This window comes from Emydura macquarii, unplaced genomic scaffold (assembly GCF_026122565.2).
Source record: "Emydura macquarii macquarii isolate MOO-44397 ecotype Brisbane River unplaced genomic scaffold, CSIRO-AGI_Emac_v2 contig_2676, whole genome shotgun sequence".
Lineage (NCBI taxonomy): Eukaryota > Metazoa > Chordata > Testudines > Chelidae > Emydura > Emydura macquarii.
The window spans coordinates 17,347,700-17,373,107 of NW_027132813.1; the positions used below are offsets into that span (position 1 = coordinate 17,347,700).

At 39.6% G+C, this 25,408-nt stretch overlaps 1 protein-coding gene across 1 annotated transcript in view; it reads left to right on the forward strand.

Annotated features, from left to right (window-relative positions):
- Positions 1–25,408, forward strand: part of PTPN14 (protein tyrosine phosphatase non-receptor type 14) — a 158,184-nt gene that overhangs the window by 31,662 nt on the left and 101,114 nt on the right. Inside the window, exon 2 of the mRNA XM_067564969.1 lies at positions 23,212–23,536. Within this exon, the coding sequence (XP_067421070.1) occupies positions 23,363–23,536 (174 nt within the window). The 5' untranslated portion in view covers positions 23,212–23,362. The remainder of the gene's footprint in view (positions 1–23,211; positions 23,537–25,408) is intronic.

Below are 25,408 nucleotides of genomic sequence, written 5' to 3' on the forward strand. Positions count from 1 at the left end.
GGGAAACACTTTGATGGGAGACTAATCATTCAGTCCTGCTGTCGGCACTCCTGTCTTTGTCACATATGAAACAGATGATATTAGCCAACATTTAGTGGTCCTTTCTCTCGTGTTTAAGCATGGAGCCCTGACAGTGCGCTCAGAATGGGAAGCAAGCAAGCAAGGAAGGAAATAAGGTTCCTAGCCTTAGGAGCTTACAGAATTTCTCGGGGATTAATGGTCTCCAATTGTACGTTTGACCATCAGCTTCTCGAAGTAGGGTATTAATTGAAGTATTTTCTAGCTGTTAGAGTATGGAATTAAGAGTCAAGACTCTTGGATTCTATTTCTAGATTTTCCACTAATGCAGTGTGTGATCTTAGGGGTGGCCGGATGGGCTTGTCCCTCTGTTTATTTGTGTATAGCAAAGTCCCTTATTATCCGCGGTGTGTAAGATTTAATTAACGTTAAAAGAACACTTAACTTTTGGACAAAGTTGCTGTATGTTTGCAAATTATTCTTCATCTTACTATTATTTATTATTTTCCAAACTGGCCACAAGCGAGAGAAGAGAAAAAGGGATTGAGCCAACTATGCTAGGAGAGGAGGGCAAGTTGAGCAGTCAGGCTCCACACCATTGGCCACTACTTCTCCTTTCTTCTTGTGGCTTGTTATTGGATTCTCTTTCCCTTCAGGAGTGAACTCAGGAATTCTGGGAGAGCGCATGTTTGAGATGTACCTATAGTCTCTGGGGAAGTTGTTTATCTCATTCCTTAGTCTTGTAATCTGCTCTAAAATTACCATTTCCCCATTACTTATTAGTTTAGCCTTCTAGGTCAGTGTGAGAAGTAAGCCCATTGGAAATAGGATCTTCACTTTTTTGGAGTGCATTAGTTCACCTTAACCTTTTTAAAAACAAATAGGATAATTTTTTATAAAGTAAAAGCAAATACTTCTGGTAAGATTTAGCTGTCAAAACCTTATTACAGAAAATGAGGAGAGCAGCCATTAGTGATAGTTAGGGGTTCAAAACTGAAATTCTAGTGAACCTGTTTTAGTCAAAAGTAAATTGTAAACTCTATGGGACAGGGACTGCATCTTCCTATGAGTGATGGAAGTTGCCTGGCAGTGTAAATGTCACTAGAAGAAATAGAGAACAATACATGTCTTATTTGCTATGCTTTTCTCATGGCTAGTAATTATTAACCCAATATAATAGGAAAAGTGATATCAAATATGTGTTCTGTTTTGTGATGGTTTGACTATTATTTTCTCATTACCAACATCCTGCTGTGTTCAGTTATCAGGTGTAGTACAAGTCACTATCATTTATTGCTCTGTCCACTATTTGGTTTGGAAAATGAAAGCCATTTACCAGTAGTTGTCCAAATGCTATAATTAGATATATAGTTACAAATACAGATTAACTGATTTCAAAGTTGCTGGGGTCACACGTAACACAATTACTTCAGTGTTGTGCCTGTGTATCTAGGGTTGAACTTGGTGATTGAGGTCAGTCTGGGATTGTCTACTTTTTATGGGAGAAACAGTTGTCATGAAAGTTGGTTTCCTTTTGGTTTCTTTTTTTCTTTTTGAATTAAATACAGACATAAGGATTCTTGCCCTCTAATTTGTAGATTGTGGGCTTGCAACACAAAATCATTTAGCTTCTTTAAGACACTAATGTATTCTTTTGCCCTCATCCATGTTAATTTACAAAGGAATCTACCTATCAGGCTCCAAGTCAGAGAATGCAGTGATTTCAGCTGACAAGCTCAGAACAGAATTACAGGAAGAGCACTATCACATGGTTTTTTCACACTCTGATTTTTGTTTCTTCTCATTCTAATCATTTGTTTCTTAAGCTACTAAGAGTGCAATTACGTAAAGCTAAGCAAGAAATTAGGCTAAGTACAGAGGAGAAATCAATTTTTTCCCTAATTCTCCCCTTAAATGCAAAATGTTAACATTGGACCAAATCTACCCAACAATTTCATTTTAAATATTTTTTAAAAATGTTTTACACAACCTATTTTTTAATGGTCAATTGTATTATAATAGCACCTAGAGGCCTGCAACAGATCAGGAGCCTATTGTGCTACCTCTGTATACATTTATAATAAAAAGACAGTATATTAATAGAAAGGTTGTCAAGATTTAAAAAAAAAATTTCATAAAAAACATTTAGATCCAAACAAGTAGTCCTTCGCAGTTTTTGCAACGGTACAGCTTTGTGACCTCGTTCGTGGTACTATGTCAGAACCAGGAAGTGAGACTGACTTCTCTGTTTTGAATTATTCAAGCTAACTAATGTGCAAAAAATGCAAATGAACAATAACATGGGGAAAAGTAAATTAGCTGTTTAATTATTTCTATAGTTTTTAATATTAAAATATGTTGACTATAAAGGTAAGAAAATATGTAGACCTAATTTACTATTGTGTTGCTTCAGTTTCATGCCAGAGTTATGTACAAAATTGGAGTAACTGATGAAACAAGCTCTGTATTTTAAAATAGTACTTCTAGCGTGCCCACGTCTCTTTTGTAAGCTTATGTAAAATGTTTTTTCCATTGAATGTTTTGAAGGTAGTTCTTTGAAAGGCAAGGGCAGTTAATAGAAAAATGTAAGAAATGACTGTAGGTCTAGTAGCCACACAGTACATCCATTTTTTGTGAGATGATAAACTTCAGTCTTATTATACGAAGGCAGCTTTCTTTGAGGTGGTGCTTCAGAATACCGTGATATTCAAATACCAAATATCGTGCCAGTCCCTCCTTGGGACACTGTTTGTAGAGGGCATATTACATATCCTTCGATGTTACAGTCAGTAGGAAATAACATGTCACACTTTTCAATTGACTTCAATACTTTTGTGTACAACATTTTTAGAACTTACAATTTGTATTCCAAAAATAAAAAAAAAATTTCTGGCCTTTACTGAAAAACTGTTCTCTTGAGAAAAATTAAAGTTAAATAATCTAGGTTAGAGGAAGTAAAATACAAACAAGCTACTGAATTGGAATTGGACAAGTTATTCTGACCAGCTCTCATTAGTCAGAATTGAGAAGGACACCATTGGATTAAGAAAAAGTACATGATTACAACTTGTTCAGGTGCCTTATCTGTAAATGAGGATAACAATACTTACCTTGTGGGTATTTTGAGGATAAATTCACAAATGTGTGTAAAGCACTTGAAGATCCTTTGATGAAAAATGCTTTAGCACTGAAGGATTACTATTGTTTGTTTATGCACTTATTGTAAAGGAAATCATACCACTTTCTCTGTTTAAAAATATTACAATAATGAACATCTGTTTTCAGTCACATCTGCATTCTTCTGTGCCATTCAGCCCTACTGATGTCCACTTAATTATTTTCAAACATTGTTTAGCAATGTAATTGTATGCAGTGGAGATGAAGGAAAAATGTAAAAGGCTGTTCACAGAAAGGGGTCCTTTTGAAGCTTTGTAATTCTGAGACACCAGTCAAAGAAGTCATTCACTTCAAAGAAAAGGTCCCCCTCATTTCAGCCATAAATCTTCATGCTAAGTATTTTGGCTATTTCAGACTGAAGTTTTAAACCTACATACTGGAAAATAATCCTATAATACAAAAATAACTGTACCATTAACTCGCTTCCCGACTACTACTCAGTATTGCAGAGCAGAGTTGTTCTGTTTTGTGATTGAAACAAATGCAGTTATTTATAAACTGTTAGCTGCATGATTTACATCAGAGCTTATTCAATTAAAGATAACAGATTCACTTTCTTCAAGCATGCACATACAATGTACACCACCTTTGATGGCACTTTAAAGATTTTTTTTTTTTTTTGGCATTTGGTACAATTCACATTTTGTTGAGAGTTTGCCACTGCTATCTAAGTTTGAAAATTCATGTTGTGAGTTTTGCTAAATAGCAACTTGTATATCTTTATGCATCAAATTGAGCTTTAATATGTGCTGTACCGTCTCTGTGCTCAAATTCAGCTGTTGGTAAGCATTCCCAGCTTTCCTGTCCTCCAATTTAAATCAGCTTGCCTTTTCAATTAATTAAGATACTCTGACACATTGGGAGATGGTCTTTTACTGTGGGCATCATGAAGACAGTGAAGCTTTATTACTAATACCATAAATACTCAAGGACCTAATCCTGAATCACTGAAGTCCAATGAAAGCAGAATCGAACCCTTAGTCACTAAAAGATAATGAGAATCTTTGCCCTTATCATGCACCAGTTTGTTTACATCAAATTGTTGAACAAATTGAGTGTGGTGTTTTGTTTAGTCTTTTTTAAAAACATATATTGCTGGAATGGTTACCCCCCTTTTTAGGCTTTACGGTGTGTGTATTTTGTAGACCTGATTCTCCCCAGTTGGGCCATTAAGCATAATATATTGTGACTTTTTGGTTCTTTGAATTAATCATTTGATTTTTTTATATTCTTTAAAGGTTGCCCGGTGCATTTTAGAAATCTGCAATTGTAAATCTAGCCCTTCTTCTTTGAGTAGTGTCCCTATGGGTGCTCCACTTCAGGTGAGAATGCACCTGTGATAACAGATTTTCTGTAGCAGTGTCTGTTCAGCCTGCATGTGTGCTCTAGACTTCCATGTGCCCCATACTGAGGATATATAGAGCTACGTGGGTGACGTGCCCTAGTTCCTTCTGTACCACCTTGGCATTAGACAGAGCATCTAGTGTGCTCACATTGTGCTAAATTTCTAGCTTAGCATTACTGTTTTCATTTTAACTAGTAGTTTAGTTTAGTTTGAGTTCACTTTATTTAATCTGGTATTTATTTCACAGAGGTTTCCCATTTAATAACCCTTCTCCACCCTCTGAGGGGAGTTCCTCGGGGGGTGGTTGTGGTTTTATTTTTGCTGTGGTATGTCGGGATTCCCAGGATTCAGATGTTGCCTCTCCTGCTGAGAATCCATCCCAGTTAGTGACGGACACTCTTGGTGCCTCCACTGCTTAGGAGACACCCATGAACCTGTAAATTGCAAGATCTGCACCTCTTTTAAAAGCAGATTGAGGAAGAACAGAGTAATCAAGTTTAGACTTTTGAGGGTGGAACAGGCTCTGTGACCAGCCCCCAGTTCATCAGCTTCTGAGTACTCTTAGTGCCCTTTTGACCTCTGCTTCTCACTCCCGGAGATTCTCAACAGAGAAGGCTGTAGGAGGTAGTGACAAGCTCCTAAGAAAAGAAGTTCTACTTCTCCTAGTAGAGTCTTCATTCAAAATAGCCTGGTCACCTCAGAAACTAGGTACTCCAGAGACTTCAGATTTCTGTGAAGGCCGAAGCTGCTCTAGTACCAGGAGCTCTTTGAAGAATTCCATTTCTTTGAAACACTGGTACCAGTCATACTGAAACTGGCTCAGGTTCCATTGAAGTGTGAAAGACACCAAGCACTCTACTTCACAGAAGCCTGCATCATCTTCAGACTCCTCAGTGCTGGTATCTGAATGAGTATCCCAAACATAGCCTCTGTTGTATGGTGCCAATTTACATCCTTGGTATGGGAGTAATCTAATAGACCCGTATCTCAACTATTTGTGCCATTGTTACATGTCCCATCTTCCAAAACAGGACCACCAAAGCAGGCAGTTCCTTTAGTATCAACACAGATTCCTATACAACCTCAACTGACTTTGGCTCATTTATGCCACGAATTTAGATACTGTAGAGACTTAGTCATGTCAGACAAGCCAGAATCCCACTTATTAGTGATTGTCAGTACCAGAATCTACTGGGTCACCAAGATAATATCTTTCACAGGTACCTCCTAGTTCTTTGGTACCCATCACACTGGGCAGACAGTTACATTAATCTCAGGACTTTGGACTATGTTGAGGATGATTTCTCAGCCTCGCAGATCTTCATAGAGGGATCTACTGACTACTCTACAAGAGACATTCCCCCATCTTTCTATCCTGAGAGGAAAATCTCAAGGTACAGATAATCTTATGTTCTTCCTTAGAGGTGTGACCAGCATTAGATACTCTTTCCTTTGCCTAATGGTCCACCTCAGTGGCCACACTGGGACCCGTAGGCTGTTTACTGCCTGCAATTCTCAAAGCCTACTGGTTCCTCCCTTAGGGATCATTGAAGGAGACACTCCCTGTCTCATCACTCCTCAACAGCCTCAGGAGGAATCTTTTGAAGATCAGTAAGCTGCAGCGGACAATGAGGTGACACCGCAAACTAATATTTCATCATCCTCACCAGAGGAGGCTTGTATTGCTACCTCCACCTTCTCTTGCTGGTGACTTTAAGCAGTTTCAGGAGCTGATGATGAAAATATTGCTAAATCATAGATTGTGCTAGTAGAAGTGCAGGAATCTTAACGTAAGCTTTTGAACATTTTACGTATATCAACTTCTGGCAAAGTGACTCTACCAATGAATGAAGTGATACTGGATCCTACCAAAACCATCTGGTAAACTCCAGCCACTGCACTGCCTACTTGCAAACAGGCAGACAAAAAATATTTTATATACCAGTAAAAATTTCATTCTTCCACCCTCCCTCAAATTCTTTGGATGTGGAAGGAGTCTGTGTGTGGCAGACAACATCAGATGAAATTGACACACTCTGTCAAGGACCAAAAGCATCTCAGCTTATTTGGGTGCAAGAGCTACTCATCAGCAGCTCTGCAGTTCTGAATCACTTATTAACAAGTCCTGATGGCAAAATATAACTATTTAAATTATGATAAATTCAGCAATATTATTCATCACCTCCAAATGGAACATTGAGAACATTTCAAAACCATCATTGACTAAGTTAGCTCTTGGCAAGAATCTCTCTACATACAAGCTTCCCACAGTGGCCTTCTCCATCTCAACTGCTCTTATTATGTATGGAAATCTTCGCTACAACCGTCTTGCTTTCCTTGGGAAGTACAAAATACCATAGAAGACCTTCCTTTTGATGGGCTTAAGCTTTTCTCTGAGTCCATGAATGAATCCCTTCACACTTTAAAAGATTCTAGGGTCACCCTCAGGTCCCTTGGCATTTATACTCCTGCAAATAAGAGAAAATTTAGCAGGTTGTACACAGCACAGAGATCTCATTCAGCTCAATACTCGTCCTACTAGAGGTCTCCTGAACCACCCATAAAGAAGCCTAGATATCAAAAGAAGAGACTATCCATCTTGACTCTGCCACCATTACCCAGCAATCCTCCTCCACCCAAAGTCAATTCTGATGGTTGGTCAAGGGCTTGGAACATCCCCACAACAGGAATTTTTATCTGCACCGTCCTATCCACGAGAGGAGAGAGAGATCCTCTTCTCTTTTGTGCTGAAGCCATAAAATTACAGCCAACAATCTCAATGGGCATTTCCCCCAGTATTATGAGTGGGACTTGGAGTCTAATTTGGACGTTCCCAGAAGTGGACCTGTTTGCTACCGCCCTCAACAAAAATGCAGGAATTTCTATACACAAATCTTTCGACACATCCTTGCTGCTGAGCGTGCTGATCAAGATCAAGCAAGAAAAAGGTATTGTTAAACAGCTGGAAGATTTCTGTACAAAATACCCCCAGAAATGGAAGAGATTTCACGATTGCAGTCCCTGATGAGCGTTGCCTGTTCTCACTCTTCCCTTTCTACTGTTCTCTGCTATCTATTGAATTAGAAAAGTCAGTTCTTGCTATGAGATTCATGAAGGTTCACTTGGTGGCTACCACAACCATTGATTCATCTGTGAAGGATTTTTCAGTTTTTGCTTACCCCATGACAACAAGATTCCTCAGAGGATTTATGAATCTTTTTCTGAAGATTAAGGAATCCACCTCAGTGTGGGATTTTAACCTGGTCCTTAACTGTTTTATGAAGCTCCCTTTTGAACCACTAGCTTCTTCAGGGACAAAGTTTCATTATGACCCCATCCTAGATTTCTCCCTAAAGTTCCTTCTGAATTCCATATTAATTAGGTTATTCAACTCCTGGTTTTCTTTCCAGAGCTGCACCAGACCATAGCAGAAGCTGCCTTACTTTCATTGGATGTCAAAGGGACTTCTATTTAGACTGAACCAAAGATGGCCTTCTATTTAGAGTGAACCAAAGATTTTCAGGAATTCACCTAGACTCTTCATATCAATTGCTGGCAAGTCCAGAGGATCTTCAATTTCATCCCAAAGACTCTCCAAGTGGATCTCTGGGTGTATTATCTCTTGTTACAACATTGCCAATATTCAGCCTCCTTTTAGGATGATAGTCCATTCTGCAAGGTCTCAGTATAGTTTTGTGGCCATGTTGAAGGATTTCTTAGTTATTGAAATTTGCAGACCTGCAACCTGCATCTCAATACATAGTGTTCCCAAACATTATGCTCTGGTTTATGCTTCTAGAGCTGATGTTGGCAATTCAGTCTTCAGTGCTAGATCTGACTTGGAAGCTGTCACTTCCATCAGGGGTTACTGCTCGGGTGTCACCTGTACTGGAGCATTCATAGGCCAATATTAAAAGAATAAAGAGAGGTTACTTACCTTGTGCAGTAATTGAAGTTGTTTGTGAAGTGCGTCCCTATGAGTGCTCCATTACCTGCCCTCCTTCCCCTCTGCTCCCAAGTGTTGTCTCTTGGGTAGTGAAGGAACTGAGGATAGTTCACCCGCACAGCTGTATATATCCTTAGTATGGGGCACAAGGAGGATTAGAGTACTGGCACTGCTACCAAAAATTTCTAATGAAAGGCGCGTGGGTGCATCTGCACCGAAGTGGAGCACCTATAGGGACAAATATTTCAAAAAACTCCAGTTACTGGCAAGGTAACTAACCTCTCCTTCCTACATTCCTATTTACTTGAGAAGATAACTCTGTGGTATTTTTTTTTAAAAAAAAAAGACTCATCTGAGCACTTTTTTCTTTTACACAATTCTGAATGTTAAAGACTCTGCTATATATTCTACATAGAAATCTGAGCAAAGATGGGAGAATGACTTCTGAGCATGATTGGAATCTGTCAGTTAAATGAATATCTGGGACCAGGTTCTTCCCTTAGTTAGACCATTACTTCTCTGGAGGGGGTGGTTCAAGGGACCCTGGGTAGAATTGGCCTAAAATTTCTTAACCCAATCAATTAAATGTTGTTTACCAGTGGTAAGTTACATCCATCACTGATGTATACCCATTGTCACCAAAGTGAAACTAGCCTATTCTTGACGGATGTTAATTACTTTTGGGCTGATAAAATGGCATGTGCTAAAAGTATATTGTAAGCACAATTGTGGGGTTTTTGTTGTGGTTCCCATTTCCATTTGGATTAATACGTTTTAGAGATCTGAGCAATTTTTGACAGGTTCATTTTTAGGCTTATATCCCAGACTTCCGTTGTCGTACAGCAGTACTTGGTATCCTATCTCATCTGTAACTGGGATTATGGAAGAAGTTGGGTTTCCAGGAGGGATTTAAAAGACAAGAGGGTGTTGGAATGGAATCCAGAATCAGGAATAATACTCCAGGCATGGGAGGATCCATGAGAAAACAGAACAGGAGTAGGAGTAGGAATAGAGATGTCATGGAGAGTTATGGAATTGGGAGTGCATGGGTTCAGAACAGGAGAGCGGTATGAGACCAGATTAGTGATACCAATACAGAGATTTTTGATGCCTATGCTGGTTACATGAAATTATGTGACACACAGTTGTCTTTTCACAAGAATTTAAATTGCTGTACTCTTTGGCAGGAAATATTTATGATGTTTGAGAGCCACTTGACAAAATTTCAGCCTTTTAATGTACAATTGAATATGCACTGAGCTTATGTGATGATTTTTTGTCTTGCTTTAAGTTAAGCAGCATAGATGTTTGGAAATTTTGTCTATATGATTAGTAATTAACTTCTGATTGTATCAGTTGAGATTGTGCCACACCTCAGCAGCTAGCACCAGTTCTTACTGGTTTTTTGTCTTTTTTTTTTTTTTTTTTGTCATTCTCATACCTGATTCAACTGCTTGATTCCACAGAAAAATTCTTGCTTAGAATGTTCATAGCAGCACTTCATTAACCCATGTGGTATTATTGACTTGCATACTGTCGATAATACAACGTGGCCAACATTTTCTAACTTGGGGGTCTAAAATTGGCAATCCAAATCTAGAAATCACTTACATTAATTTGTCAGTTGGTGTTACAAAGATCAAATCTTTCACACTTGGACACTCAAGTTAGGCACTTGAATAAGTGGCCTGACTTCTCCCACACCCCTTGAGGGGCTGAGCACCCACAGTTCCTGTGGAATGTAATAATAGTTGCAGGTGCCTAGGCCACTGAGTCAGGTTTCTAAATCTGGCACCGAGGTTTGCAGATTTGACCTGGTGTAACAGTTGATTTGGATTTGTGCAGTTTCTCTATTCTCCTTTGCATATTTATTTATTTTATTTATATTTTCCTAACCTGTAATCACTTGTTCTGTTACTGATAATTATTGGTTTATATCCATCTGTTTCAGATTGTAGATTCTTTGGAACCGGGCTCTTGACTCTTTGTCAAATAAAAATGCATACTTGTGGCAATATGTAAATAATTTATTAATAATACATACACCTTTGCTTCCTTCTAAGGTTCTTTCTTATAGTACACTCTGTTGAAGGGCTGCTGAACTTTATAGACAGCAGATGGTTGTTTTCACAGTTCTTTCATGCTGCAAGAACACAAGTAAAAATCTTCCCTGTGAATGAATATGCCTTTAAAACACCAAACACCTGAAACTGTCTTCATTCAAACACCATTTCTTTGCTGTTCTTTAACTTTATCCAATTGAAACCACAGGGGGAATTTTAAACAGGCAGAATGTAATTACTTAAAATTATCATTTGGCTAGGACTCTGCGGGCTACATCCCTCTCTTCTTTGCAAAAGTACAAGGGGATACGCAATAAACGTATGGGGCCAGGACTTTGGTATTATGTCTCATTGGAAGATGGTTAATGGCACCTCCAGCAGCACAATGGGCCACAATGCTATGCTTTAGTTTGAAAGCGTAGTATGCCAGACTTCAGAATTGCCACTCTCACTTTTGCAGCACCAAAGGTCTTGTCTACATGGGGAAATGGATCAGAATAGCTATTTCAGAACAAGCTATTCCACAATCGTTATTCCAGAACAAATCCCTATGTGAACACTCTGTTCCGGAGCCAGTCACTTGATTCTGGAATAATTAGTGCACTTTGTGAGCACACTGATTTATCAGGAATAGAATGGCTCCATGGGAACACATGGTGAGCTATTGTGGAATATCTTATTATGCAATAGTTATTCTGGTCAATTTCATATAGACAAGCCCCAAGTGTTCTTTAGAGGCCCTCCATCCAAGTCCTGATCAGTCTTAACCTTGCTTACTTTGAGATCTGAGTTGATAAGCTTGACTTGATAAGGTTATAAAGGGTTAACTCTGCTGTACACTTTAGCATTGCATAACCCCCTGTAAAAGAGGTGGAGTGGCTAGGAACACATTCCTGGCATGAACAGGCAGAGTATGCATATTCAAGGAGGAAAACAATTCAGGGTATTTTTTTTTTCCAGATATGAAGTCGCACAGGTTAGAGAGGCAAGAAGAGAGAGTTCCTACTTCACCACTGGCATTTTTTTAAAGAGATTTTCTACTCTGATGTAGAATAAAGCAAAAATTAATTACCGAGGCAACTTGTGTCGTTCACATGCATCACTTCATAAAGGTATTAATGCTAAGGTGAATACCTACTCAAATCCAAGAAGAGCCCTTTATGCCATAATAGAATCACAATAGTTATAGACTAGGCGGGGATCACACACACCTCACAGAGGCTCCTTGCATCCCTCCATTGCACCCCACAAGCACCCCATGTGCCATGTTCCCATCCCCCTCTATTTTAGGTACTCCCTGCAACCCTACTCACCACCCTCTTCCCCATTTACCTCTACTCCCATATCAGTATCCACCATTCTCCCCTCCAGCTCTCTGCCCCATACCAGTCCCCCAATTTCCTCCCACTAGAGGGTGTATGTACTCCATTCACCTCTTCTTTATACCAGGGTCCCCCATTCTCTCCCCGTGCTATGGCTGTTTGCATGCCCTGAATCCCCCATTCCCTCTATGTCCCCCCCATCCTCTCCTTCCCTGTCACCATTATTATTTGTCTGGGAGATAAGTTGTTCAGGAATGGGTGTTAAAATCTATTGGGAGGATGAGCAGAGGTATTGTTATGCTGGAAGGCATTAATGGGTGCCATCAACCAGTTGTTTAATAGATAGACAATCGAGAGGTGTTTGAATCTGTGACTGTGCTAAACAGATGGCAAGGACTTCATGAGTATGTCTACACTGCAATTAGACACCTGGGACTGACCCATGCCAGCTGACTCACGCTCTGGCCATGGGGCTGTTTAATTGTGGTGTAGACATTCTGGCAAGGGCTGTAGCCTCCCACTTCACAGGGTCCTAGAACCCAGGCGCCAGCCAGAGCCCAGATGTCTACACTGCGATTAAACAGCCCTGGGAGCCTGAGTCAGCTGATGTTGGCCAGCTGTGGGTTTTTTATTACAGTGTAGACAAACCCCCATGTGTCTTCCAATTGTCCCCCTTTTAGTTTTCTGATTTTTGCCCAAAGTCAATAGTGTCCTGATTGTTGATTGCTCGAACGTTCTCTGAAATGTTGGCATTGATCGGATGCAGTGTTCAAAAGTTATCACGTTACAAACTGAGAGACATGCAGAAATGTCATTTAGGTGAGCATGTTGCTTTCTCAAGCTTGGGTAATAAAAAAGACCTATTAGGTTTATTGAGTACATCCCTTAGCAATGAGGAAGAATGGTCTCATGGTTATGTGCTCATTTGATGTTTGGGATCATCCCTTGCTATCCAAGAAGACAGTTTTTGTCCCAAGGGGCTTACAGTCCTAGAGGAAAAGCATCATTTGTCCGTGAGTGTATTTGAGTGTTGAGCCATGTAGCAGGCTGCCACCCACTTCCTAGCATGGAATCACTTTATCAATCACAAAAATACTCTCTGCCTTGGCTGTGCTACCTGGATATACTGCAGCGTAAAACTTCTGCAGGAAAAAAATCACATGACAATGGTTAATCAATGGAAAGAATGTTGTCTCCTTCATAAACCTATAAAAGAATTCTAGCTGGATGGGTTGCTCCACGGTGAGCCCTGTTTCCTTTTCCTAAAACTGCAAGCTTACACAGCATAAGCAAGTTGCATCAATTATTCCCTTCTCATGCCCAGCCCAGGGTTACATAGTTCTGTTAGGTGTGCTGCTGCGCTGTAATATATGGAATGCTGGAAGAGTTCCAGGGGCTGATAGTAAATACAGGCTGCAGTTTTATAGTAATTATTTCCTTCTTGGAATTTTAGAAATTAAATTAAAAAGCAAATGTAGCAGGAAAAGTTTTTTAAATATTATTTTATATATGATGCTAATTGGTCAGTTTTTCTCTTCAAATACAGTACATTAAAGTAATTGACACCTGTAACAAGAGGAGCATATGCCTGGAAACATCCCAAGAATCTTCTAGGCCTTAATATATAGAGTCTTCTTCCATACTGGTCTTAAATATTTTAGGGGAAATGAGAGAACTGTCTGTAATTGGAGCAGCCGTTGCTTCAGTGCCCTTCACCACACTAGAAGGCTTCTGCTGCTGATACCCTGTGCTCCAAATCCAGAGGTTTTCATTGCTCTTGCCCCATCAATCTTAAACAACTTTTTGACTGCTTCTCCCAGCTCCAGAACGCTGGCCATGAGGGAGCTAGGACAGCGCTTCCTAAATGGAATTGTGACCGTAGCCTATTCAGATGCATGTGCAGCAATGGGTGTGAAGTATTCTGTTTGTCATTTTTGCTTAGCATAGGTCCCATATCAACCTTCTTCCACTGTAATCTCCTACAGAGAAAAAAATAGTGTGGTGTTGGAAAGATAAATTTACATCTGTGTAGCACCCCTCTCCATCCTGTTACCTTCTTTAATGTAATCTGCTTATAGGTTTTGATGAACAGACCTGGGTTCTTATAGATCTCGCCACCCACTCAGCAGGATGTATCTGCTTTTATTTTTTTTCCCCTATGAATTTAATTGGCGTGCCTCTACCCCCCTCGCTCCTTCCTGGCAGGGTCACCAGGGCAGCTTGGGAAGAAAATGCTAACCACAGGATAACTTCTACTTACTTGCCAGATAGTTGGAGACTCCCAAGGAATAACACAAACAATACAGTGTATTTCACACAGCCATTATATTAAACAGGAGATAAATATAACATAACAGGGTAAAACACTGTTCTTAGGATCACCAGTCACATGACCCAATGTAGCAATTGTAAAATTAGTGTCCCACTGGTACGCCTCCTTTGATGGGGCTCGGGATGACCTGTGGCCATAATATCTTCTGGGAAGTGGTTTAGCAGTGTGGCTGACTGGGTTCAACACAGTCCAAAAGGCTCACAATTGGGATGAGGTGGTCAGTCCCTCTGCACGTTTAATAGGACATCGTTCAGGGAGTAGGGGTTCCCCAGACAATTTCCCTGACTGACTAACTAAAAGACAGTGCGCTCACATGCTCCAGGACTGATCCTCAGGTGCACAGATGACTCTGGACTCCTTAGTCACTGCAGAGGGGCTCGTCTCTGCTGGCAGGGATCCTCTTCATGCAGGCATCAGGCTACTTCTGGTCCCCGGATTTCCCCTCAACACCAAGGGCTGCAGGGCTCCAGGTGCAGATTACAAAACTACACCACAAATCCAAACTTCAGTCTCCCACCCCAGCGCCCAGGCACACTCGCAGCGGGCCATGGCCCTAGACTAGCAGCCAGAGCAGAGCTTGCCATGCAGTGACTCTCCCACCTAGGGAGCTGGAAGGTGAACTCAGCCTGCTGGGAGAACTTTTCCCAACAACGCTCCGCAAACTGGGAGACACTTTGGAGTGGGAAGGGCTCAAGCTGAGGGATCTTGCTTTCCAGTCCCCAGGGGCCAGTTCTCAGGGGGAATCCTGCATGCAGGCCTGGGCTCACCAGCTCCCACATAGAGTCCTGCTCCTTTCTCCCCTGGCTCCAGAATGCCCCAAAATGGCCTCTCCCCTCTCCTGAGCTCCCTGAGAGGGGCATCTCAATCCCTGTTGGTTGCCAGGAAGACTTTGAGTCTGCCTTGACTTCCCCTCCAGCGCACACAGCCCCAGGAATCTAGGTAATCTCCTTGGGGGTTACATCTGAATCAGAGAACTTAATCAGGAGTAAGCCTAGAAGGTCATGTGTGTTGTAAAAAAGGCGAACAGAGTTTATCAGAAACCACAATTAAAATAGAAATGCCTCAGAGCTATGGACTGAATTGTGAGCTTTGTATTTAGTCCTCATGCAAGCAAAATTCCCACTGAAGTCAAGAACTTCAGAGTTTGTCCAATTATTTGCATAATCACACTGCTCTAACTAAAGTGTGGCTACTTTTCCTCAACTCTTGTTTAAGGCTGCAATTTTTCTTTAGCACCATCTTGGCCTTGAAGAAGAGTGCTCTGATTACTCACCCACATTGTGTTTTGCGTAAATTCTTCAGTTTATCCAGGAGGTTTTATTTCAGCATGTACTGCCCCCAAAATGTATTATTTTCTGGCATATCACACATGAGGTGTGGCTGGATATAAAATACTGGGCTTGAATAGATTATCTAGAAATGATTTCCAGTGGGGAGAGGGGGCTAATATTTTGCCTGACTTCTAAGGTAAAGAGGAAAAATGCATTTTGGTGGTTGTTATTTTAAATTTCTCAACCCTATTTGTATGCCCCTTGTACTTTGATCAGATAGTTTATACCAGTTCTGCCAGTCTCAACATACATTAAAAATTTTCAAATGATATGTTATGTGAATTAAAAAGTGATCCACCAGTGTAAATTCCAGCTTGTTAGGAATTCACTTCCACAAAAAGGAGATTAGGCTATTTATGTCTACATTTCAAGGAGACTGAATGACCTGACATCCTCTTTAAGTTAAACTTCAGCAGATACACAGACGAGTAGGGAAGTGTTCTCTTTGCAGTGAGAACCTGCAGATTTAAAAGATCTAGGGCTTGTCTACATTGCAGATTATATTGGCATAATTTATGTCGCGCAGGGGTGTGAATAAGCCATCCCCTTGAGTGATGTAAATTGCATTGATCTAAGTGCCAGTATGGACGGTGCTATGCTGGCCGTAGAGCGTCTCCCACCAACATAGCTATCTCCTGTCATGGAGGTGATTCTGTTATGTGGACGGGAGAACATTGGTGCAGCTCTGTTGCTGTAGCGCTTTTAGTGTAGCTCCATGTCATTCTCTAGACTGTGTTTGCATGGAGGGGGTATTGTAGTGTTCTTTCGGCAGAAACACCTAAAATATAGGATAGTAGGTCCATCTTGCCTCTTTAGCGATTAGAAATATTCAACAAGCCAGTTGCTGCATGCACCATTGTTGTTAATGGGATAGATCCTAGTATCTCCAGCAGCAAACAAATAAACCTAAATTACTTGACCCAAAGGAGTAATTCACTTGCCAGTGAGGAGGGAGGTAATTCTGCCATGTGAGCCAGCCATTGGAGGGAGACATACACAATTGCACAGACAGTCAATATAACATTTGTGGACCCAAGTGCTATTTTCCATTGTGCAAATGGTGGAGGACTCATCTTTCCACTCTCATTAGGATTCTTTTATGTCAAAGTAATGACTGCAAGAACATTGTCCCTCTTCTTTGAAGTGGGATAGTAATGATGGCCTTTCTTCTCAGAGTGATGGAAAGGGTGCTGGAGTAATTTAGTGTTTCTGCGGTGTGCATCCAGATTATCATCCATGTGTGGGAAGTATTTTGGCAAGAGTAAAGAATGTGTGATTAAAGCAAGGTGCATGAACAGTCACCTCTCCAAGAGGGCATGCAGTCCAAAGTTAGCAAGCAGCCTGTAATCTGGCAGGGGTCCAGTAACAATTATTAGAGATTTTATTTTGGATTTGGATTGGATTGGGAGAGGAGAAAGTTTGGATTTATATTTTACCAAATCTGTTCCCAGACTTTATCCCCCAATGATTTTATCCATATGGCTTTCCAAGTAAAAGCATGCCAGATCCAATTTAACATCCATGGTAGCAATGGGTTTGTTAATTATATTCTTCAGTATTCCTTGTTTTAATCTTTTCTGTCTAGCTGAAGTTTCTTATGCTTCACTGGGTCACCTCTAAGATGATATCTTTTCAGCCTTTGTACTGAAAGGTCTGCATTCAGGAAAGACATTCTTGGATAGGTTATTCCAACTTTATAGATGACACACACAATATTTGGCATCAAATGGTTTTTCAGAGGTTTGGGCACAGTATTTTGCAGGACATACTTTGCCTCTTGGATGAGTAGGTGCTGAAAGGTTTTAAAAAGTTTAAATTGCAGACAAAACACTGCATTCTGGCTTAGCCCTGAACCTGAAAAAAATTGTGTTTTTTCTTCTTTTTTTAATATAGCACCTTTCATCTTCAAAAACCTTTACAAACATTAAATAATACACAATAATTCTATGAGATTTTGTTATCCCCATTCATATTTTAAATCTTTTAGTGCCCCACCATTTCAAAGGAACCTCTCACCTCAGCCTATATTTTGGGACTTCAGTTTTGAATTAGCAATCAGTTGCAGACACAAGTGATAGAATTTAGACATCCAACTACCTGAGGATTTAATACAAACCTGGAATAATATTTGTAGCTTTGTTGTTGTTTGTTTGTTTTCCTTTTGTCTAGTGTCCGGCAAACTTCTCTTGAACAACATTTGAACAAAATCTGAATCGCCAAAACACTTTTCTATGAGAAATGAAACTGAGAGAGTAAAGATCACAAAGAACCTCCAATTTCAGTTTAGAAAAATAAATGCGTTTCTAAACTGGAAATGGTGTGCCTTTCCCACCTGAAACACATTTAGCCATTACAAGGGGAATTGTTTAAAACATAATTAAATATGCACCCAATATTTATTTGATCCATCACTTACTGGCTTGCTTTATTGATTTCATTGAAAGTCTCTAGGCTTGTGAACAGAATTGGTGTTACAAACACCTCTTTAGTTTGTTAATTTGGCTAGGAATGTTAACACTCTTTGATAACCTTGTAAGCTGGGAAGCAATGATGACCATAGCATGAAATAAACAGGCCAGCATTAAAGTTTGTGTGTGTGTGTGTGTGTGTGTGTGTGTGTGTGTAACTCTTTTATTGTCGCCCAAAAAATGTTTCCATAATCAGTTTGGTACATCTGCAATTAATTTGCTGTAGAAAATAATATTGAGGCTAATTCTGGAATCTATATATTTGAATTTTATCTTATTTTTGAGTTTTCCCATTGGTGTTAGTGAAACTACTCATGGAATAAGATGCTACTTAATATAAGGGTGGCAGAATATAGCTCACTATAAGCACGTTTTCTTTCCATCATTACAGACTGTGAGCGGATTCCCCACCCAGAATTCACTGGCTTCTGTCAGCAAAACCCAGGCTGTAGGTTCCCGGTGGCCAAAAGTCATTCTGAACCCAGAATCACCACATCACAAGAGACTGAAACCTGGGGCAGAAATAGTCTTTTCATCTGTGTGTGTATAATACCTAGCACCTGGGGTCCTGTAGGCATGACCACAATACAAACAATAGAAGGAAGAGATGTCTTTAGTTAAACTGTTTCAAAATGCTGCAGATTTTTGTTTATTTAATCCCAGCTCCTGACAAGCTTTTGGGAGAAAAGCTCTTTTTGTGAAAAAATCAGCATTCCTGTCCTTTTAATTGAGGCATGAGAGAATTCTCCCTACAGTTCTCAACTCCTCAGAGTTCTCAAAGAAATATGGGTAAATAATAATTGATATTCCTGGTACTTATAAGGCTGAGGAGGGAAGGGGGGGGAGGGGGGAAGTAGGACAAGAGAGAGGAAAATAGAATTTTTCAGGCCTTTCTTATACATCCTAACGAAGGAAGTGAGGCAAAACCACAATTCCTCCATCCTTCACCTTGCATTTGAAGATCACTTTTAAGGACCATAAGTGACCAGGATCTCTGTGTTATATCTTATTCAGAAAGTTTCATTTAAACCTGTAAAATATCACCTTCAGACAGTGATGAAAACCAAAGAATATATTTGCCTCTCCTCTTGATATGTGACCAAACAGGAATGCTAGTCTTGTGCACAGAATCAAGAGTAAGATTATCCTGTGTTGATATCACTGATTTGTCATAAAATGGTTCTGGCTAGCTCAGCGTAAGCTCTCTGGGAAGCAGGTGGTGGGAGGGTGGAGTAAAACCAATAGATTTATTTTTCAGTTTAGTCTTTATTTGGCAAATAATTTGGTTTGTTAAAATTAATAAAATAATGTAAGATAAAAGAAGGGTGCCATAGAGAATCCATGCCTACCTAGTCAACTATTGTTTTGTTTGAAAATATAGCCAAAGCAGCGCTTCACGAAGTCTGTGTACTTTTTGATAGGATCAGAGAGAGAGGGGTGGTGGTGGTGGTTCTAATTAATGCCGTGAGCTGCACTGGCTGCCTGTTGACTTCTGGGTGGACTTTAGGATATTGATTCTGACCTATAAAGCCCTAATGGGCTGGGACCATCCAGCTTGAGAGATTGCCTCTGACCTTGTGCCTGACTGCTGCAGTTTATATTGGAAGAAGCTCTCAAGCTGGAGCTTCCTTGGTATAAAAGAGAGGGAGCAGCTGACAGGGTGGTCTCTGTGACAGCCCCACAACTTTGAAATTCACTTCGCATCTTGGTCTGAAATAGCCTGGAAGTCAGGTAGCGTGCAAAGACCATTTTCTTGAGTAAGCATTTGGGGAGGATAGAGGTGGCAGTACCTGGATAAGTGGATGAGTGTATTTTTAAAGTCTTGTTTGTAATGTTTATGCATTATATTTGTTACTAACTGAAGTGATGCCTAGAGGAGCGGATAGGTGTTTTGTGTGTGTGTTATTTAAATCTATTTAAATGAATAATATTTCCTCCGCCTTGCCGTCCCACCTCCCATCAATATCTAGTTTTCTGAAAGTCATTTTGTGCTGTGTTTTAAGAGTGTGTTTATATAGCAATAATATATTTTTCTTATTGTAAATTCTTATGAAGATAACACCCCGACAGCACTGGTGAGAAACCAAATTTATTATATAATGATTAAAATTTTTATAACATGCAATTATTATACAGTAAGGCTGGGGACTTCCAAAGGAGATTAAGGGAGTTGGGTGCCCAGCTCACATTGATGTTCAGTGGTAATTGGGTACCTAATTCCCTTAGGCTCCATTGGAAAAATCTCACCCTATTGCATTATATTTGCACATTTATTGCGCTTTCCATTGGTGGATCTCAAAGGCTTTTCAAAGCCTGTTGTAAAACCAGGAATAGAATTCATATATCCACACTTCCAATTCTATCTCATCCGTATAAGGCCTACTTTGCTTTACCTCTGTAATTTCCTATATTGATCCATAACTGTTTTATGAGCACATAATAACATATTAAAGTTTCATTTTTGTTTTTCCTCTTTCAGGGACTGTTTAATAATAATAATAATAATAATAATAAAGTGAAGATAATGTTTGTCTGCACAGGGAGATTAACTAGAATAACTATTATGAAATAAACGATTCCAGTATAGCTCCCCACATGGACACTCTCTTCCTGAATAAAAGTCACTTTTATTCGGGAATACTGACTCTATGAGTGGAACTATTCCAGAATAAAGGTAATTTTTATTCCAAAAGAGGGTGTCCTCATGGGGAGCTGTTCTGGACTAGTTTATTCTCTGATAGCTTTTCCGGTCAATTTCCTTGTGTAGCTAAGCCCTGTTTTTTTAAGAAAAAGATTATTTCATTACTAAATGAATATACTGACTTTAAGATAAGGGCTCTCTAAAATTAGATTGGCTAATGAGAACAAAAGCAGAGACCAAAGAAAAATATTTGATAAGACGTGGGTCTATCCTCCCGAGACTGTGATTTTTTTTTTCTTTCTAATTTTTAGCTTCAGACTGTTGCCTTGTGTCTATTGATGGGAAAAGTGACTCTCAGATAGCTGACAAGACTATAGTGTTAAGGCACTGGATAGAACTCCAGACACCTCATTCAAATCTTAGATCTTCTACAGACTTCCTAAATGATCTTGGACAAGTAATTTCAATCTCTTTGTCTCTGTTCCCCATCTGTAAATGTAGATGATAACACCCTTATGAGACAGGCAAGCAGAATGAGGATAAATTCTCTGTTTGAGGTGTTCAGATGTTGTGGTGATGTGAGGTATATAAATACACTAATGTAAATATAATGCATGTTTCTGTCTGTGTGCACAGAAATTAGAGATGGAATAGATACCTACAGATGCCAGTACAAGATGGTTACTTACAATATACTTCAGTAGGCATCTTTAATTTTGTGTGTTTCATGGTAAAGTTATCATACTGCCTGGGCAATTATGAAAGCTGGCCAACAGCAGCAATTTTTAACTGCTAGTAAATGTCAGGATGTAAAGTGGCTTTGAAAAATAACTTTAACCAATTGTATGGTGGATACATTGCTGGTGCAGTGGTTGTCACTTAAGTCTTTCTAATAATCACCATAGCAACTTAGTAAAAACTGAAAATAACTGATGAACACAATTTCATTCCAAATGGTACATGTGAGCAATGTACTATCCATTTAAAATGTCACTACCTTCAGCTAAATTATGCAACATTTGATGGAAGCACTCTGTTACATCTCCTCAGTAGAACGAAAATGGTAGCTTGATGTTATTTGTTAAAAGCAAATGACCAAAACGCACATGCCAGGCAAGAACTTAGGGGATTTTGCTCCCAAGCCTTTTCCTTTTTTATATTTAGGCCCTGTCTGCAGGAGAAAGAGTCACCTTTTTAACTCAAACTGGTTTTAAACTAATTTAGTAATACCAAAGCAAACCCTTTATTTTAGTTTGAGAGGCTTCTTTGGCTTTATCTTAAAGCTGTTCATAATTGACTGCAGCTAAACTGTATTTAAGCTCTAGCTCTCAAAATTAAATAATCACTTCATTATACTTCTTTGAGAAACCTGCTTCTCTCTTTCTAACTATGTTATGTTTTAGCCCAAGAAGACAAATCACGTTAGGGGATGTGTGTGACTGTTAAAATGGTTTTAATTGAAAATAGTCTCTAAAATATGTGATCTCCTCCTCCAATTTGGCTTTACTTTCTTTGTCAGCTGCGATTACAGTCATTTATTCTAGCTCAGAGTGGGAAATGTAACTGTTATGGAGCTGAAATGAGTAGAATGGCAGGAATTGCCCAACGGGAGGTTTCTCTTTAATGTCTCTGACACTTCTTCCCTTTCACATGCATTGTAGCCACTATGGGCCAGATTTTCAGTGGCACTCAAGACCGGCAGCTCCTGCTGACTTCAGCATCTCTGAAAATCAGGCCTCTTTTGAATAGTTCAGTTTCATAGCACTTCAAGCCAGTATTCAGGGCTGGCCTGGGGGCACCAAAGCTTTAGAACAAGGTTAGGTTATAGTGGAGGTTAATGGTGGGAGAGTTAGCACCTGTGAATGAGGCGTGGTAGAATTCAACTTTTTAAAAAGTAATTTTAATGGATAATATCAATGTTTATTTTTAAGCACTGTTTCAATTTTTATCTATTTAAATTTTCACAGTTGTGGGAAATTAGGGGGGAGGAGACTTCAGACACTGGGAGGGTCCAGACAAATAATTTAGTGCCAGCAGACATAGAGATTCCAGAAAAGTTAAAGCTTTATAACTGTTGAAACACAAATTGTCAAATCACATGTCAAAATATAGAAAGTAGCTATCCTAAACAAACTCTAAGTTCTCAAGCAGCATTTGTCTTACTTTGTCTATCTGTAAATTTGGATTATTATCGATGAATTTTTTTTTTTATCAGTGTCTGTAGGCACTGTGAAATCAACATTTACTGATGTTTACTGATAAAAATTGAATCCTTTCAACCCAACCTATACAGTAGCTGCTTTTCTGAAGTTTTCAAAGATTGGCTCTGAAATTAAAGTTGCATTTAAAATTCAGTGCCAGAATATAGTTTTAAAATATTTTGTTGTCAGTGTGGTTTTGTTGTTGTTTTTTGGGGGCTGTAGAAAGTGTTTTGGAATCCACTTGACAAGTAAATAGAAGTCTGTCTTTGAATTTGAAACCTTTAGCATTCATTCATTTCCAATGATCTTTAGTAACATCTTATCCTAATCCATATTGTTAACTATGCTTCATATTTTTATGTTACAGGGATCCCTTGGAGTTGGCCCTGGGCATGGACAACTATTTCCAGTCCTGGAGGAGAGTAGTAACTAGTGGAGTAGTATTCAGGACAAACCAAAAAACGTGCTGAGGATATCCAAAGTGCAACAGGAAGGGGCAGCCTTCCAACCTAACAACCATGCCTTTCGGGCTAAAATTGCGACGGACCAGGCGCTATAATGTCCTGAGCAAGAACTGTTTTGTGACACAAATCCGTCTGCTAGACAACAATGTGATAGAGTGCACGCTGTCAGTGGAGAGCACAGGGCAGGAGTGTCTGGAGGCTGTGGCCCAAAGGCTGGAATTACGTGAGGTAAGGGTGACCCAAGAAAGACTGTCTGTCACTTGTAATTTAACATATTTTTAGCTCAAGCAATTTGTCATGTAACATCTGTTTATTAAAATCCTGTCGTTCTTAGTGTTGGCCTGCTCGTATCTGTCAATGGAACTTTGGCAAACGTATTCTGGTTTGATGAAAACCGAGGGCAGCCACACTACCTATAGTACTGTGATTTATATTCATCCTTGCTGGGGAGAACACTATGTGATCTGAAAGAGAGCTTTCTTCTTTTCTTATGACAATAAGTGTGTATTACTTTACCTCTGAGTGAGTCGTTAGCTGATAATTTCCACATTTGGGCATCACATCAAAAATGTTAAAACTCCCACTAGTGGCAGAGGCAGTAGACTAATGTTCTATCTTTTTACTTGTTGATGTTGAGAAAGGACTAGTTGTTAAGGACCATGAATACCAATTCATATTTATTTAACTGTGCAAATTTTGGGTCAAATCCTAAGGTTCTTATTGTTTTGTTTTTCATTCTTTATATGTATAATTGAATTTGTTTCTTAGTAGCAGCCCTAATGTGTGTGTGTGTGTGTGTGTGTGTGTGTGTATAGTTTCAGTATTTGGATGTATTAAAAAATATATACGTGAGTAATCAGATCATGCTGTCAGTTTAGCATACTGACATCTCTTTTTGGAACCCATGTTTTGTGGGAAGTTTCAGTCCAAAAGAAACATTATTGAGAAAACTGAGTGGGTAAAAAATAAGATTATAAAAACTTGACTTAAACCTTAACAAAAGTTATATGTGATAGCTGTGTAATGGCTGACTGTTCCTTAAGACACCTGTTCCTGCTATAGGGGTATCTTTTGGGCCCAGTTACATTGGTTTTATGTTGATTTAACATTATTGATTTCAGTGATTCCACTCTAATTTATGGTGGTGGTCAGAGCAATCTGTTTATTTATTAAAATATAGATAGAAGGTAGGGGTGTGTGTGTGTGTGTGTGTGTGTGTGTGTGTGTGTGTGTGCGTGAGTGAGCGTGAGAGCGCTTCTTTTATTTTGTATACTAATTCCCAGAATTTGTTAAAATGCTGAGGGGCTGAGCCTTCCCATTTTATATCTTGTCCTTCTTTATTTTCTACTTTGTGCCTTAGGGTTGAATGGGTATTTTTAGAATTGATTTCATAAGAAAAAAACTTTTTTTTTTTTTTTTTTTTATCTTTCTTAAGTTTAGATACTCTGGGCCAACTTCTGTGCTGGTTTACATTCTGTGCAGCCCCACCATAGTCAACAGGGCTTCACAGGATGTAAGTCCAGGCAGGGATTGGTCCGTTGGGTTTGGACTTCCTCTGTGAAGTGGTGCCTCTTCCTGTCCACACTTATCTCCAGGTTCCTGTTGCAGAGACTTGCTGATTAGTCCTTGGTCTTTCATTTACAGTCCTATTTCTCTAAGCTCTGCATAGCTGACAGGTGGCACCAGTACTTCATGAACCTATGTTACACCTTAGGTTGTGGCAGAATGGAAACAAATTCTCTGAAGGCACATAGGGCAAAATTCAGGTGGGCTGTAAGCAGATGCTATTCCCTAGGTATCTATCTTAGGTACTTATATGGCCCCTGTAGTATCTGAGCACCTAATGATCTGTAATGTATTTTTTGTCACACCTCTGTGAGGTAGAGAAGTGCTATTCCCATTTTACAGGTGCAGAACTTAGGCACGGAGAGGTTGTAACTTACCCAAGGTCACAAAGGAAGTCTGTTGTGGAACAGAATTGAAACTGGGTCTCTCAAATGCCAGACTAGCATCCTAGCTACTGGGCCACTTAGAGTGGCAGCTTTATGGCCATTTTCATGTCTTCAGTCGAGTTACAGCGGTAATGAATTTGGCTCTTGG